The 17,704-nt window shown below is 38.5% G+C and overlaps 2 protein-coding genes across 4 annotated transcripts; one reads left to right on the plus strand and one right to left on the minus strand.

The window, feature by feature from the left end:
• Nucleotides 1-5,045: 5,045 nt before the first annotated feature.
• Nucleotides 5,046-6,948, plus strand: pla2g12b (phospholipase A2, group XIIB). Of its 2 annotated transcripts, none has more exons than XM_054600492.1 (4): nucleotides 5,046-5,756; nucleotides 6,283-6,371; nucleotides 6,520-6,685; nucleotides 6,819-6,948. In XM_054600492.1, exons 1-4 carry the CDS (start codon nucleotides 5,147-5,149, stop codon nucleotides 6,935-6,937), a joined length of 984 nt encoding a protein of 327 aa, XP_054456467.1. In that variant the 5' UTR covers nucleotides 5,046-5,146; the 3' UTR covers nucleotides 6,938-6,948. The 2 variants fall into 2 exon arrangements, with proteins under 2 accessions (XP_054456467.1, XP_054456469.1); XM_054600494.1 differs by having other exon boundaries at nucleotides 6,283-6,359.
• Nucleotides 6,949-6,950: 2 nt separating this feature from the next.
• Nucleotides 6,951-16,731, minus strand: oit3 (oncoprotein induced transcript 3). Of its 2 annotated transcripts, XM_054600490.1 has the most exons (9): nucleotides 16,609-16,731; nucleotides 12,911-13,285; nucleotides 12,701-12,811; nucleotides 11,321-11,443; nucleotides 11,077-11,199; nucleotides 10,189-10,349; nucleotides 9,613-10,025; nucleotides 8,497-8,596; nucleotides 6,951-8,328 (listed from the first exon to the last, which is right to left on the minus strand). In XM_054600490.1, exons 1-9 carry the CDS (start codon nucleotides 16,664-16,666, stop codon nucleotides 8,164-8,166), a joined length of 1,629 nt encoding a protein of 542 aa, XP_054456465.1. In that variant the 5' UTR covers nucleotides 16,667-16,731; the 3' UTR covers nucleotides 6,951-8,163. The 2 variants fall into 2 exon arrangements, with proteins under 2 accessions (XP_054456465.1, XP_054456466.1); XM_054600491.1 differs by lacking the exons at nucleotides 11,077-11,199; nucleotides 11,321-11,443 and having other exon boundaries at nucleotides 8,155-8,328.
• Nucleotides 16,732-17,704: the final 973 nt, after the last annotated feature.

Genomic DNA, 17,704 nt, shown 5'->3' on the forward strand with positions numbered 1-17,704 from the left:
TTATACTAATATATTCTGCCCTGTTTCTCAAATCAATTTTGCCGTTGCACTCTTTCAGGAATCAAATTTGAGCAGGAAGTGTGCAGTAATTGATGTGTGCTAAAAATGCATATGGCTGCATGTTTTATTAGCTTTTTATTCTGTTTGTTTCCAGACAGAGATAATGAGACTGATAGCCTCAAATGACCGTCTGAAGACCACCAACAAGGCAAAGGAGTTTGACCTTTGACAATCTTTTTTTTAATTTATAAAGATTTTAAATGCATGTCATGCTATGTAATTATTTGTATTTTTCCCTAAAGGATTTGGAAAACAACATCAACATAGTGCTGAACAGAGAGAAAGCAAGCAAGGCCATGAGACGGTACATGTTATATTGCACATACTGTGATAGTTGACTCAGAGACTTGTGACTCTTTTTTTATCTGCTGTTGTTTTCTTGTGTTTTACTACTAGGACACTGTGGGATGAAATACATTGTGATCTACAAACGGAGAGTGAATAGCTTCATCAGCAAGTGAACCAGATCATCATTTCTTGAGATGGAAGTTCCAAAGTGCAATAAAATGAAGGAATACGTATTCTATAGAGTCATATCTGTCACCAGCAAGCAACTTATTGTATTAAAAAACCTTGTCATAGCCCTTCAGTTTAGTAAGAATTGGCACTCTAGATCATAGCTCAAAACTACCACCAGTATCCATCAAGCAATAACACAATGTACAAATAAAAACACACAATGTACAAATACAACAAAAACAGTTAAATGAAAATACCATTCAAAAGTACTCATTATGCAGACTGGCCCCTTTAAAAGTGATTATCTATAATATATTTTTACTATGTTACTGTTACCGATGCAACATTTGAGAAATATTTTGATGTTGTAGGTGAAGCTAATATTAGCTACTTTATATATTGTTGGTTTAATCTATGTTAAAACATCATATTTTAAAAGATGTGTTTTTTTGTATAAACTAAATTTACATATTAACTATTATTATTATGCTGATATTATTTTATTTCCACTATATATATCAAATTACTGTAGTGGCGTAAAAGGACATTATTTGCCTCTGACATGTGGTGAAGTTGATGTTTATATATAGTATAAAACTTTCAATACAGCTTTAAGTAATTGTATGTAATTAGAGGATGTCAAGTTTTTATAGTTTCCCGTAATCCATCCGTTAAAGAACAGCAGGGAATTTGACACTACACATATATTGATTTTGTGGCCCAGGGCAGTCCAATTAGTATTTTGTTACAACTTCCACCTTAAGGTAGAAATGTAATAAGTTGTGGCATATGTACGGCCTGGAGAGGTTCGAATGTTAATGATTTGAAAAGAGCACTGTTTCAAAGCAGAAAAAAACCCTGGATACTTTCACATCCATCTTTTTCTGATATATTCTGCATGGAGCTGCCAATGAATCATCGGCATGAACATGATACCACAGACAATTAGGAGGATATTAAGTCATCCTCTCATTTCTGGCCACAGGAGCGGTCGTAAGTATTAATTTTGTACAGACTGAATGAGGCACTGGAAGGAAAAACCTGAAACTCCATGAGATAATTCACAACTGGTATCCTTAAAACAGACCTCTCATGTGGGACAGGTTCACTAAGAAGGTCAAAATAATCCAGAGCATTGGGAGCATATTATTCTTGAAACACCAGAGGGCAGCAGAGACATGCCAAATGAATAAAATCATTTGTGATGTTATGTGATGAGAACCGGCCTTCCCTTTGAGCCAACTGTTGTTAAATGGTAGCCAGAAGTCTTCTTTTCTCCAAGTAGGACTATCTGCAGGAAAAAAAGTCTCTAGAAAGAATTAAAAAATGTCATAGTATAATATGTTGAAAAAAAGTCATAGTATAGTAGGTCAGAATTTATTTTTTTAAAGTCATAGTATAGTATGTCAAAAAAAGTCATAGTATAGTATTTTGAAGGAGTAAAAAAACCTTCACATTAAAGTATGTCGGAAAAAGTAAAAAAAAAAAGATAGCCAAAAAAAAGTCAAAAAGTCACAGTATAATATGTCAGGAAAAAATCAAATAAAGTCAAAGTCATAGTATTGTATGTCAAACACGTCATAGTATGTAGTATGTTGAAAAATTGAAAAAAAAGTCATGGTAGAGTATGTCAATAAAAAGTAATTATATAGTTTGTTTAAGAAGTCATAAAGAGTCCTAGTATAGAATATCAAAAAAAGGGTATTATAGTCAGTCGAATAAAGTGAAGAAAAAGTCATGGTATAGTATGTCAGAAAAAGTAAAAAAAAAAGTAATGTATAGTGTGTTGAAAAAAATAAAAAAGTCAATATACAGATTCTTGAAAAAAAATTAAAATTGTCATATAGTATAGTATTTAAAAAAAAAGTTGCAGTATAGTATGTATGACAAAATTTAAATAAAGTCATCGTTTAGTATGTCGAAGAAAAGTTATAGTATATTATGTCAGAAAAGGAAAAAAAGTAGTTGTACAGTATTAATTTCTTTAATTTCTTTAGTATAGCATGTAGAAAAAAGTCAAAATTAAGTCATAGAATAGTATGTTGAAAAAACTCATAGAATAGTATGCCAGAAAAAGGAAAATAAATCATAGTATAGTACGTCATTAAAAGGCGTGTTATAGTATGTCAAAACAAATAAAGAAGAACTCATGGTATAGCATTACGATAGAATTTTAAAAAATAATAATTTTATAGTATGTAAGAAAAAGTAAAAACAAAAAAGGAATTGTATAGTATGTTGAAAAATATAAAGTAAACTTTTTTTCTGACTTTTTTGTGATATTTTATGTTTTTAAGAATTTCCTGACCTACTATACTATGACTTGTTTTGACATTCTATGATATGACTTTTTAAAGATTTTTTTCACAATCGTTAATATAACTATGCATTTCATGAAATTCTATTACTTTTTTTGGACATACTATGAGTGTTTTCTATAAACTTAAATGTTAATTTTTTTTGACACATTATACTATTACTTTTTTCTGACTTGTTTCAACGTACTATACTTCGACTTTTTCAACATACTACATACTACTTTTTTGGACCTACTATAATATGACTTGTATTGACATATTATAATATTACTTTTTCGATATGACATACTTTGAATTTAATGTCTTTTTTTCGACATACTATACTATGATTTTTTTCGACTTTCTATTCTATGACTTTTTTCTGAATTTTTTGGACGTACTTTTCTGTGACTTTCAAGTCTGTTTTCGGCAAACTAAACTATGACGTTTTTAAGATTTTTATCGACCTACTATTCTATGACTTTTTTGGCATTCTATGATATTTCTTTTTTTATTACTATCTTTTTCTACATATGACTTTTTAAAAACTTTTTTGACATAACTTAATGTGACTTTCTTATGACCTTTTTGGAAATTCTATACTTTTTTTGGCACACTATAAAAAGAATTATGTCAGTATCGTATGGCTTTTATTAATTTTATCAACATAATAGACTAATACTTTTTAGGCATAGTATACTATGATTATTTTCAATATATGATAATTTGGCTTTTGTATGACCTTTTTCAACATACTATTTTATGCCCTTTTTAATATTTTTTTCCATGGTATCTATCAATACTATGACTTATAAATATTAGGATATACTATACCATGAATTATTGCATAATTCTTCATGGCATTCTACATTGTGACATTTTTATGATGTACTATATTATAAAATGTTACATAGCATTCTATACTATAACGTTTTCATAACATACCATTTTGTGTTTTATGACATTCTTTCTCATCATTTTTTTTACGGTATCTTATACTATACCATTTTGTGAAATGTTTATGGTATGTTATACTATGACTTTTAATTCTATAATGATTTTTATGTGATCCTATTCTTTGCCTATTTTATTACATTTTTATGGAATGCTATATTATGACTTATTAATGGCATACTATTTGATGTTTTTTTATGGCATACTATGCTATAACTTTTAATGACATATAACGATTTATTTTTGAATGGCACACTCTGCTATGACTTTTTTTAAATACTAGACTTTGACAATAATATGACATTTTTATGCCTGTATCATGATTTGTAATGGCATACATGTTTTATGACAGTTTTATGGCATACTATACAATGACTCTTTTAACAACATTTGTATGTGTTTCTATGCTATGAACAGCTTAATTCAGCATCGCTATATGACATTTTAGAATATCCCTGGAATGCAGCGGTTTAAAACTCACTTTAAATTGCTTCTGTTTTGTCCCTCTTAGAGGCTTTGTAGTCCATTTTGAAACAACAGTGTTTTTTAATAGTTAGATATAACTATTTAAACATTCATGTGAAAAAATATGAATAATTGGCTCAGAGGCTTTTAAAACCAACACGTATTGTCTTTGTATCAGACTGGTATAAAGCGTTAAAAGCTGTGTTTTTCGTATAATGTGACACATTATCATAGAAAAATGCATTGTATTCTTCACTGAAATCATTTGGCTTTACTGCACCACCGTTATTGTTTTTGACCAACGTTTCCAAATTAATTGGGTGGCGTGAACCCTGCCAACATGCCATCATATATTACCTTAAGTAAAAATACTTTTCTTTTAAAAATATTTTTGTGTTAAATTTCCATCTATGACAACTTTGTATATCAGAGCCCCAAGGCTGTAGTTTTATAATAAATACACATTTTAAAATATTCTTATTGCTTTCAGGTGTAAGACAGATATCAGGGCACTATTAGTGCAAACCAACTTGAACTAAATCCAATCACTAGGTGAAAGATGACATCAGATTAGGGCTGAAGGCTCATCTTCCATGTGACTTCTGAGTAATAAAATCCAATTAATTCTTTGTGGATATAATGAAATTAGTCATTTGATGTGTTCAAAAATCACAGAGTGAGAGGATTAGAGGAATTATTGAAGCTTTCTTTGAATTGATATGGGGTGACCTTTGCCCCTAACACGAGAGCATGCCTTGCTGTCTACTAGAACCTAATCATAGGTCAAAGTCTGCTCACCGGCTTGCATGGCCGGTGAGCAGTGTGTTTTTGTCACTGTATGAGCTCTTCTCATCCTGATAACAACACCTTGCCTTGAGGCCTCCTGCTTGGATTGTCACCAGTTCAACACCATGCTGCTTCGGACTGTGGTTCTGCTCTTCCTCTGTGTGTCCTCGGGCATGTGTGCCACAATAGGCCACTACCAGACTCAGCCAGAGGAGGAGGAGGCCCCTCATGGGGACTCAGCTGCTGTTACTGATGGTGTTGTAGCAGATGTAGAAGTTGCAGCTCCTGCAGATACCCAAGTAGGTGATTCAACTGCTGCTGAGGAACCTGCTGCCGATTCCATTTTGGGCGACAATCTATCGGCAGAAATACTGGCAGTGGATAACACTTCAGCTGACAAACTAAAAGTGGATGCCACAGTAGCAGACGGTGCAACAGCCGAAGAGCCAGAGACAGACAGCAATAGGCCTGCTGGAGACCCCCCTGCTATGGAAGCTCTTACTGGTGAAGCTGTCCCCCAAGAGCAACCTTCTTCTACTGAGGCGGAGGAGGACAATGACATCAGACCAGTCCAGACAACCCAGTCCTTGAACGAACCCTTGGCACCAGAACAGGATAACAGCTGGGGATTCAGCTCAATAAGATATAGTTTCCAGACTATGCACGGATACTTTGAGTCCCTGGTGGAGCTGGCGGGGGGACAGGATGGTGTGTGTCAGTACCGCTGCAGATATGGTAAGAACCAATCTCTTGATTTAACATATTGTGATTTTACAGAGAACCACAAGTCTTTTAGTGTCCTGGAGTTGGGACCCCAAGATAGCTAGATAGTTTGAGTTGTTGTTGCTCAAAAGAGCCAAAAAATGTATCATTGCACCTGGTTCACAGTATGTTTTTGTTGATTATCATGTTGTCTACATCCTGTATTCCTTTTGCTACTATTTATTTGTTTTCTTTTTACTTTTTAAATCAATCCCCCTGCTATCAGTTTATCAGCTTCTTATTTACATCATGCTAGGTTGCTGATAGAGAAACATGAATACATTCTGGTAATCAGTGCGAAAGGTAGATGTTCCTGCTGTTACACAACCAACAGAGATGTTCTCAAACAGACGTTACATCTTATCTGTGAAACAACACACACCCAAGAACAGAGACATGGTGTCGATCCTTGACTAGGAGTACATGATGACATTAGTTTGTTGATTGGCCTTCACTTTAGTTTTAAAATTAAATGGAACTGTTACTTCTGTTTTCTTAGGAGAACCTCCTCAACCTCGTCCCGGCTACCAACTCCCAGAGCCCAACGGCTGCAGCTCCTCCCTGGTGGGATTCCAGGTGAATACAGCTGTATGTGGCCTGTTCATAACACCAACAGTCCAGAACCACATCATTAAGCCCATATAATGGAGCTAAACACAACAATAATGGCTGAATATGCTATAGGTTCCGTATTATTAAAACTGCACTGACACAGTAAAGTTATTTCTTCTAATAGCTTGACCTGGGGATCCCTGCTATGACAAACTGCTGTAACCAGCTGGACGTGTGCTATGACACCTGCGGCACAAGCAAGGAAGACTGTGACTCAGAGCTTCGCTTGTGTCTGCATAACATCTGCTCCGACTTTAAGAAGAGTCTGGGCTTTGGGTCGAAGGTGCAAGGTGAGACACTTGCAGATATTTATATATATATAGGGTGGAATCAATGTGAACACCAGGAACATATTTTCATAATCAAATAATAACTATAAACTGTCTTCTTCCTCTCTCTAATTTCTCTGTCTTTTCTTCTTAGCCTGTGAGTCAATGGCAGACGCTCTCCACAGCACAGTGGGGACTCTTGGTTGCAGGCCTTACATGAACAGCCAGAGGGCAGCGTGTGTCTGCGAGGGAGAGGAGCGGGATGAACTGTGACACAGAACGCACTCTATAAATTCCCTGGATGCTCTCGCAGACAAATAACAGAGTCACGGGCATTTCAACAGATTATACTGTATATTTATAGGCTTTTTCAAAGAGGTAAATACTTAACAAGAAACCACTCAAGATTCATAAATAAATATAAGATAAAGATAGAAATGGGAATGCAAATGCACAGTTTCTCAGGTTTTATTCAGAGTCAGTACTGAATATGACTTTCACAATATTAATTAACTGCTTATGCATGTTATACTCTTCATACTCCATTTCATTTTAAGCCATTTTAGGCCTCTATGACTCCATTACCATAATGACTTTGATGACTCCAAATACAGTGCCTGATGTGAAGGATAGTGTAGTTGGATTAATTTCCTCGAGATAGAATGACACAATTTAATTACTAAGGTAGACATGGTTTGTTGTGTGCTGCTATTTATCAAAATAGTATGCATAAAGTCAGTGTCATGTAAATGTGTAGCCTATTACAGCTACGACGTTAATGTTGTCATTTGCCACCAATTTGATCATTTTTGTATGAATGAATAAGTGACTAATTGCAGTTTAACTGACATGATTAATTCTGGATAATTGTCCGTGATGAAGCGTTTGCATAATTTTCTGGCACGGCCCACTGCTATTTCATTTCCACCATACTGGGACGTTAGACGTGATCCCCCAGCCATCGATTAGACCGAGTAAATGAGTGAAAAACACGTCTCTGGGTGTTCCACATGTATTTCTCAAGTCAGTGATGGTTTGAAATATAAACCACTTCTATAAATCCACAAAGTGTTTAAGCTGTAATCAAGCCTGAAAAATGCCTTAGAGAGTGACTTAGAAAAACATAATTCACGCTGTAGTTGTTACAAATGAACTGCTACTCCCAATGATTTCTAATAGAAATGCAATTTACTTTAATGTCAGCAAATTGGGCTGCCAGGCAGATTCGCAAAGACACACACACTTTATGATGTATTAAGCAGAATTCAAGCGATCTACAGCACTGTGACTGAAACTTGAACTTACAGAGGAGTAAAGAAGAGTGTATATACTGTACATCTGCATGTATATGTGTATATGAAGGACTTTTAAATATCAAATAAACTGAAATGGTCAGTTCATCTTCTTTATTCTAAATGATACACTGCAATTGTGATTTAGCTGCTGCTGTTGCTATGCTCTCATGATGCTTTTTTTTTTTTTACACATGTTTGAGTTAGTTAGCGTCCTGGCTCTGGCAAGATGAAGATAGGGCCTCCACTCAGTGTGTGTTTCTCCTGAGGTTTACCGGTCCGAACCTCTCGGCGGACACGTCCTCGACAACGCTTAGCGCAGTGGGAGTCTCCTGTCCTGCACACTAACACCTGGCAGTGGAGGAACACTTGCTGTAAAAGGAGGAGACAAGCTTGTTTTGAGTGGATAGAGAAAAACACAATGCAGGGACACTGCTACTTCAGATTGTCTAGGCATTCAGTCCTTACAGTACAGTGCTACACAGACATAAGCCCACACACACTTGCCAGCTGGCTCCCAGCATGCTTTTTTTGACTCACTCGGTTGTCCTTGCCAATGAACTTGAAGACAGGGACCTGGTAGTGCTTAGAGAGCTGGTCCTTTGATGAGTACTGTGTCACTGTTTCATCAGAGATACACCTGGAAAATAAGGCAAAGAGGGAAATGGAGTCATACATGCGGTCGATAGGATAAAACAATTATCAGTGATCCATGTTTCTCTTACAAGCCACTTCATCAAGGTTAGCTGCCTTAAGGCTCTGAAACACCTGTATTTTTAAAAGGATTCTGGAAAATAGATTAGAGCCCTGCGCTGTTGATGTCCGCAGAGTGGAGTTGGAAATCCGGTGGAGAAATGGTTTACCAAAAGTGGTTCTGTTTTTCGATTTTTAATCTCAAAATATTATGGTTTTCTCTTCCACATTGATCAGAGTAGGCCATTGGCATTTTTAATTTGACATTTCATAGAAGGAGTGAAGAATTTCTGTCCCATAACCTTGAAGCAGCAGATGCTAGAGCTTTGTGGTAACACAGCCGCTGGGTCTGAACCTGTAGACGTTTATTATAAGGAACATTAAAGCTGCAAGACCAAAAGCATTTCTCGTATTGATGAGACAATATTAAAAAGACAGGATTATGCTGTTTTAATTGTATGCAAGATACTTTAAAGGGACAGGATTATGCTGTTTTAATTGTATGCAAGATACTTTAAAGGGACAGGATTATGCTGTTTTAATTGTATGCAAGATACTTTAAAGGGTCAGTTCAACCGAATTACAAGAAAGCAGTTTCTATACCACTTTATCACTATCACATCTTCCTCTTTGGCTTTCCTGTTGATGTATAAATAGCTCTTTTTCTTTCTTTAGTCAGCCACAGTGGGTGGCTACAAAACACTTCACCCTCTGTGTAGCAGAGGATTGCTTTTAAAATACATACCTGACACCAGCAAATGTAAAAGTGATTATGTACTTGGTATAGGTTGAATCCTTTTTTATATCTTTCAGCATTGGAGGGTAGCAAAACAGAAATCTATTCATTTAAAAAAGTAATGAACACATTTTTTTCACCTCTCATTTTCTGGTTTAAGGCATCTGCAATAAGTCTGCTATGTCACGCAACACAAGATTTGCCATTAAAACTTCCACACTATTCACCCGTCTTTGATGAGATAATACTTGAGGGCCTGGTCAGCTTTGGGCCCTGGTGTGGCGAAGCAGCTCTCCACTAGTGCAGAGAGGCCCTCCACCCTCTCCTTTGGCTCCACCCCGAAGAACAGGGAGTCGTGCAGGCGGAGCTGGGGCGGGGTACTGTACGGCTCAGAGAACTCTGCGCTCTTGAAGAGCTCCAGGGAGAAGGGGAAGACTCCCTCGCTGTGGCCTGCCAGCTCAAGGGCCGAGCTGCGCTGACTTGCCTGGTATCCGTCCGACACTTGGTATTCCCTGGGGAACTCACAGGTGACTGGGAGCACTAACTTACTGGTGCGGACTATCAAGTCCCTGCCGCTGCCTGGGCTCCCTCTAGGGAGGCCCGTCACCAGGTTGGTCCCCACAATCTTGTCATCTGTCACCTGGGGGACAACATTCAGTTTAAGACAACCTCACACAACCCACGTTTAAGTCACAGCTCATTAATGAAGGTATAAATTAATCAAATACTTCTTTTAGCCCAAACCCTAGAGACTAAACCCTGAGCACATTCAGTCCTAAAAGTTTCCACCCAATGCTTCTGACCTCCACCACTGTGCCGCAGGTCTTGAGGCTGAAGCTGAGGTTGATGTGTGTGCCATTGGAGACACCTTGACAAGACGAGTTGGACAGGGAGAGCTCCAGTCCTCCTACAAGGTCCTTAGGAACTGAGACAATAATAGAGCTGGGATCACACTGGACGGGCACTGCAGGAAACGGAGACAAAGATATGACATATAATTCATCACGGTCATATATAAACAAAAGAGAAACAGTGCATGGATACAACGACAGAGATAAAAACATACCAAACATCTCTAAGTGTTGGCTTAAGGAATTTAAGGTGGAAAGCTAGATTATTGAGACAGTAATCGACATTGAATCATTAATAATGATAATAATCAATGGTTGCAGCCCTAAATTTGAATATCTCAGAGGTTTTGATTTGATTGGGTTTAACATGTGATTTTAGGATATCCCCTTGACTCACACTTTGATTTCGAACAATTTCAGCATTCTTTGTAATAACCTGTTATCAGTTAGTTGGAAAAAAAAAATTATCCACAGAAAATAACCCTTGATAGTCCGTTGCTATCAAAAATGACATTGAGGAAATGGTCTGCAAGCAACATGTCTTTTTGTCTGGATTGTCTCAGTTCTCAAACAAAAGGTCGTTAGATTATTATGAACTGCTGATATAGTTAAGGATCCTCCCTGACATATAAATAATACTGCACGAAATATCGGGAATTCAGCTATGACCAGAGGAAATGCTTTTTGGTCAAAACCTCTGCTATCAAGAACATCTTTTCAGATGAATGCAAGCAATGCATCGCTGTGTCAGCTTGCCTTGCAGTCTGATTGATCATCTAACTCTATTATCTACCTTTCTCAAACACACACACATACACACACACACACACTGATACACACCCTGACATGTGCGTTTATCCTCTCCCAACTCCAGCCCTCGGGGACAGTGGCACTGATAGGAGTCCAGCAGCGAGGAGCAGCCATGACTGCAGCCTCCATCGTTAACATGACAGCCTGCTGTCTCTGCATGAGGCCACACACAGACAAGAGGAAAAGATTAAGGAACTCCGTGTGGTTCCATGGGTTAACTATCTCTGTACAACGTTGACTGGTGTGTCTTATGAACATCACAACATGGATGTACCTCTGCAGTTGTGTCCATCGTCGTCCAGCACACGACCCGGCCCACACTCACAGCGCCTGGAGCCTTTGGTGTTCACGCACACCTCTGCACAGCCACCATTAGCCTTTCCACATTCGTTCACATCTGAACAAAGGACACACACCGCAGCTAGGTCAGATATTATTATCAGATGAGCCCTGGTTTAATCGATTGAGTACCAGAGGGGTGGATTTCATCACCTCGAGGTAAATCACTTAGGGTTCCTGGGAGGAAGATGTTGAATGGACTTTAAAGGACTTTAAAACTGGGATGATAATACCGAGAGGACTGGTAAAGAAATAATGTGGTGAAATAAAAGGAGAGATTGAAGTGAGAGTGCAAGGAACTCAGGAAAGAGAGTGAGTGAGTGAAGATTGAAAGTAATTTCTGAGACAGGAGGGCAGATTTGGTTGATGGGTGAATAATGAGATAATGGGATTTTTCAGGCTAGGTTCCTACTGCATGCCTGTCACCCTTCATTAGGTGTACCAACCAGTGTACCACACACACGCACGCACACACATCCACCTTGAGGGGAGTCAGAAAACACAAAAGACAATATTTCAATCTCTCTGTCTCTATCGCTGCTTCCTTCGTCAGGCTTTGCACTCACCCTTCCTATATATGATCAATGTTATCAATTAGAATATGTAAAGCTAAAAATGACTTTTTAGGTATGGAATTGTAATATTGAAACACATCCTACAGTACTCAGGTCATGTAAACTATATAAAGTGGCTTGGACTGCAGTAACAGGGCCATGCTACACTGAAGCAGTGTCTTCGAAAAACGGGTACTTGAACCTCAGAAGGTACATGGAAAGATAGTGTAGCATATTTTTATAAAACCCAATTTACAATTTCATTTAAAAAATATATCCTAATATTAAGTCAGTGATAACCTTTGAGCAATGGTATGATTAAGAGCTAAGACAACTAGCTGGCAAGCAACTAGATAAGTTGAAACAGCTAGCCCAAAGTAATGGATAAATGTTAAAATGGGTTAAAGGTCAAGGTTGAACTGTCACACCTGAAAGTGCATTCCTTACAACCATGATGAATGTGAAGCAAGTATCTCTAAAGACATATATATATTATATTACTACATTTCTTTAATATGATGAAATTAAACTCTAATGATGAAACAAACCACTTCATCCTATTGGCTTGTGTTGTCTTTGTAGGGAATTCCCCGTGTCCTGGATATCCCATTAAATCCCATTAAACAATGGGTGAAGACACTGTAGAGCCAGACTGATTGATTTTCTTGTTATTGTCTTTCAGAAACCATTTCCAGCTTATCTGTCTTCCATTTCTGTTACACAACTTATCTGTCCTCTCTCTTCCTCCCTCTCTCTCTCACCGAGGCATGTCTGTCTGTCTGGTCCCAGGACAGTTCCAGGTGCACAGCGACATTCAGACTCGGGACATCTGGGACCTGCGCAGTCCACCTCATCACAGATATCATAGAAATCTAGGCAACACACACAGAAAAACATATTTAACACAACAATATACAATAAAAGGGAAAGTCAAAGATTTACTTTTTTACATATCGCACATGATCACTCACGGCCACAGTAAACATGGAAGCAGACTGAGGGTCTGGGGAGGCGATAGACAAAGTACCCTCCAGTACAGGCCTTCACATCGATACTGGCGTTCCACTGGCAGCAGTTGTCATTGAAGCTCGCACAGACAGGCAGGGTGACGATGCCTTCCTGGAGTTGAGGGTGGCTGCCGTTGAGCCAGATGGGAGCGTGCGTGCCACAGTGGTTCTCAGAGACGCAGAAGGTGGGCATGGCATCCCCGGCCATGCCCGTGAAGCGGTACCATTCTCCAGACACGTGGCTGTCACATCGGGGCACGCCGGACGACTGGTTGACGTGGTAGTCAGTGTTCCTCCAGGGTTCATTCAGGCTGATGTATGCAGAGCACGGGTCCAGGGCTGAGGCAGGAAAAGACCAACAAGACTTAGCTGCACCGATCGGGAAAAAAGTATGAACATGATGTAAATATGTGTTTAAGATAAGCAGGATGAGCTAGAGAGGTTTGTTGGACAATGTATGGAGTCTGACAGGTGGTAAGAAACTATTAACTCAAGTAAGTACTAAGTACAAAAGTAAGAACTTTACTTTACTTGAGTATTTCCATTTTGAGATACTTAATACTAAATATTTCTAGTCCACTTAATTTCAGAGCTAAATATTATCAAGTTTATACTTTAGTAGATTCATTTCAAAGCTCAGTTTAACACTATACATTAACAACAAAACTATGTTTTGTATCTGTTTTGACTTGCTCTCATCTAAATACTTCTTCCATTGCTGTTAAAGGACCAGTTCACCTAAATTCTGACATGAAAACTTATTAGCTCACTTTATTCTAGATTTCTGAACTACACATAAATTTAATGGAGTTGAAATTGCATTTTGTTTCTGGTGCTCACAAGAATAACAAAATAATGGGCACTTTATTTAGCACTTTTTATCAGGGGTTTAAGTTGCTAACCATGGAACACAACACCTTTGAACTTGGTCGGGGACCTTTGATTTAAGTCTCTCTCCCCTCATTTTCTCTAGGGTCAACTCTTTTTACATTACATTACATTACATTACATTACAGTCATTTAGCAGACGCTTTTATCCAAAGCGACTTACAGGAAGTGTATTCAACATAGGTATTCAAGAGAACTACTAGTCACCAGAAGTCATAAGTGCATCTCCTTTCTTAAACAAGCATCTTAAAGCATAAACCAGAGCAAAAGTATAGTGCAGAGGCAAATTACTACGAAAACAATAATTGCAACAGACTAATACGAATATAATAAGTGCTACAAACTAATACGACCAGGATAAGTGCAGTAAACGAATACGAATTCAATAAGTGCAGCGAACTGATACGAATACAATATGTGCAACAACTAATACGAATGCAATAAGTGCTACGAGGAAGGCTCCGGGTAGTGCTTCTTGAAAAGGTGAGTTTTCAGCCTGCGCTGAAAGATGGGCAGTGACTCTGCTGTCCTGACGTCAGTGGGGAGTTCATTCCACCACTGAGGGGCCAGGACAGAAAAAAGCTGTGACCGGGTGGATCGGCCGCAGGGACCTCTGAGCGACGGGGCAACCAATCGCCCCGAGGCAGCAGAGCGAAGTGGTCGGGCAGGGGTGTAGGGCTTGACCAAGGCCTGGAGATAGGAAGGAGCTGTTCCTTTCACTGCCCTCTTTAAGAGAGGCACACAAGGGCCACAAATTAGGGTCCTGCCTCTGTTACTCTGAATAAACCACAGACTTCACTGCCAATAGCTTTCAGTAGGAAGTAGTTCCAATGAAAAACAGAAATAACTCAGAAACCCTTACTTCCTGCATGGCTAGATTCAACTGTGTGCCCCAATGTGAGATTATCCTTTTTTTTGAAGTTTCGGTGAAGTAATCCTTTACAAGAGTTCAATTTTCTTCTCAGTCCATAGAAAAGCACTATAACCCATGTTATGTAGATCTATACTGGTCACTTGAGCTAACTTGTTGCCATGAGGCAGACCTTTGGACCGTCAAGATAAACTTTAACACAAAGTCAATTCTAATTGAACTAAAAGCCAACAAGCCATACACAAAGGACTCTTTATCCAGTCCTGTCAGTGATTCTTTTCACTACAGCCAGCGCTGCAGAATCAGGAGAACAACTGAATGAGCAGAGTAAACAAAGTGAGGCAAAAACAATCAAGTCTCTCCCTCTCCTCGTGCCCTCTCAACAGTGTAATTAAGAGTCAAACATAAAACAAAAGGAAAAGAAGAAGAAGTGAGGGTTGATGGTAGCAGGCAAAGTGGGCAAGGGTGAGAGTAAGTGTTAATCACTGAGAATCAGCAGGGATGGAGAAACAAAGGGAGGCTGATCAGCCCGGCATAAAAGCATCTCTAGTGACAGCCCAGGAAACATGACAGCTGACAACCCGTTCTTCTTCAACGCTTTACTGGGGCAGTAACCTCCACTATAGACAAACTCCAGGCTTTCCATTAAGTTGGATTGCTCTACATAAAAAAATCTATGTTTACTCTTTCCCGTAGCTTGTGCGAAAAGTGGACAAGGTTGACCAGAGGTCAACAGTAACTGTTCCTTTCCTTATATCAGATTTCACAAGTAAACATCAAAACATACAAACACATATTCCAAATCATGTTAATGAAACTGACTTAGTTCCTGAAAGCTGCCAAGAAATATTTGTGTGAGATGGGACAAATTTGGTGACCATAAATGATGTCACACACGCATATTTTTCACCCTTCATCCAGTAATGGACAGTCCATCTTGTCACTACCCGCTGCTCCAATAAAAGCAGAGGGATCAATCCACGGCCTGGGCCCGCTGACAGCATAAACGACCGGTTTTGGAGATGTACGACTGACCAACTGTGTTCAAGCTTCAGCAGCACAGAAGGGGCAGAGGACATAGCTGACTCATGCAGATGAATGCTAATGTGGGCATTAAATCTTCCAGATGGGGCTTGAATAACTTACTATGGCTATTAATGGATTGTTGAGCCAACACTGACCCGACTCAAGTCTCTTATCTGCACGGATGAAGACTCAGAGTAAACCGTGTCCAGCCATATTGTTCTTTATAATAAATATTTTTTTTGTTAACGGATAAAGCTGGTGATGTTATTACTATTATTTTTCCTACTGTTTAAAAAAGATTAAAACCAACGATGAATTGATCCTACTAACACCTGTACACCCTCAGTGCCATAGACAAACAGTATTGTCCAAAAGCCATTGAAACACAGTTGCATTGGACAACATCTGCATTCATTAAAAATTCAAAATACAACAACCTTCTGCTGTAAATACTAAATGTTAATCAGCTGCTGAAAATAGTCCCTGCAAAATGCATTATTTATCCCAGTTTAGAAACATTTGCTGAAATCTAGAATGTCCAGCTGCTGTAGGAGCTTACAAAGCTTAAATAAATGAAGTATATTTGTGACCTTTTTAATGACTAAAATATTCAGTGAAAAAATAAATAGGCTTTGAGCTGAGTGTAGGGCTGTTAAAGGATGTCTAAAAGTACTGGATGATGGACATTGTTTGTTCTGGTCTTTTCAAGGTATTTGTTGACGATAACAAATATAAAGCAATGTCAACCTTTCTTCTTTTATCTAAAGTAAAAAAACATCATAACTGCTGTTATCGATGTACAATAATTCAAATATAATCTTAATAAAGGAGATACCTGCTTGTTTGAAAGTGAAAACATGACAAATGTTATACTCACCTACACCTGCAACTGCAACACCCTCCAGCAAGAGACTTGCAATCATCCAAAAAATCATGATGTGTTTTCTCTGTGTTGGCTTAATGATAGTCCGAGCTCAGGCCTGAGTGTGCGTGTGTGTGTCTCTTCTGGTTCATCTTTAGGGGAAGCCTGTCTTTAATAGGCGCCTCTTATCTGCATGTGTAATTTTGTCATGTCTGTCCGTCTCACCTTGACCCCTTGACCTTTTGCTCCCCACATCCAGTGGCAGGACCATCCTCCCATTGTTTCCAACGGTACAGTCTTCAAACTTTCCTCCCTCAATCCTGACACACACGACCTTAAACTAAACCAAATATAACATCTTTCTTTTTGCCGTCATGCTGGGAAAAAGTGTGATTGTGGCCTTTTTACATGTCTTAATGTATTTTCTGCTCATTCCTTCTTGATTTAAAAGGGTGTGGAACACTGATCAATGACCTAATCTGCAGCAGCATTAAACCAATCTGATGAATCTGCTTAGTGTCATGCTGATGCAACTTTCACTTCAAGGCAACGCTGAGGTTTTGCGCACTCATGCAGAGTATCTGACAGTAGAGTGAATAAGTTCTCATCTAGCTAATAACTTGACCTCTGTTATTGGCCAGAAAATGTCTTTTCATTTAGAAGGCACCCAAACTAACCTGATGCTTGTAGTTTTTGTTTCTCATAATGTAATAAAAACAATGGAGACATTGATATAAGGTTTTTGATTTAAGTGTTTGAGTGCTTCCACTGCTCTGAAATGTGTTGCAGTATTGGGTTAAAAGGTTTTTTTCTTTTAAATCCACACTAGAGGCAAGGCATATGGATAGTAAAGTCAATCTGAAGGCCGATGACAGTGCTGAAATATCTTAAAAACTGGATGGATTTTGCATAATATTCATGGGCACCAGAGGTCGAAGCCTGGTAACTTTGGTTATCCCTGTACTTTTCCTCTTATGCCACCTGGTGCGGCAAAAACAATCAAGTCTCTCCCTCTCCTCGTGCCCTCTCAACAGTGTAATTAAGGGTCAGACATAAAACTAAAGGAAAAGAAGAAAAAGTGAGGTTTGATGGTAGCAGGCAAAGTGAGCAA

Source organism: Anoplopoma fimbria, chromosome 6 (assembly GCF_027596085.1).
Source record: "Anoplopoma fimbria isolate UVic2021 breed Golden Eagle Sablefish chromosome 6, Afim_UVic_2022, whole genome shotgun sequence".
Classification (NCBI taxonomy): domain Eukaryota; kingdom Metazoa; phylum Chordata; class Actinopteri; order Perciformes; family Anoplopomatidae; genus Anoplopoma; species Anoplopoma fimbria.

Bases quoted from the DNA above. Each gene is read 5' to 3' on its own strand.
- pla2g12b (XM_054600492.1), top strand. From the start codon at position 5,147: ATGCTGCTTCGGACTGTGGTTCTGCTCTTCCTCTGTGTGTCCTCGGGC. The intron at 6,372-6,519 runs GTATGTGGCCTG...TTCTTCTAATAG, and splicing joins GATTCCAGGTGAATACAGCT to CTTGACCTGGGGATCCCTGC. The intron at 6,686-6,818 runs GTGAGACACTTG...TTTTCTTCTTAG, and splicing joins CTTTGGGTCGAAGGTGCAAG to CCTGTGAGTCAATGGCAGAC.
- oit3 (XM_054600490.1), bottom strand. From the start codon at position 16,666: ATGATTTTTTGGATGATTGCAAGTCTCTTGCTGGAGGGTGTTGCAGTT. The intron at 11,444-12,700 runs GTGAGAGAGAGA...TCCTTTGTTCAG, and splicing joins AGACAGACAGACATGCCTCG to ATGTGAACGAATGTGGAAAG. The intron at 8,597-9,612 runs GTGAATAGTGTG...CTTATTTTCCAG, and splicing joins TATTATCTCATCAAAGACGG to GTGTATCTCTGATGAAACAG.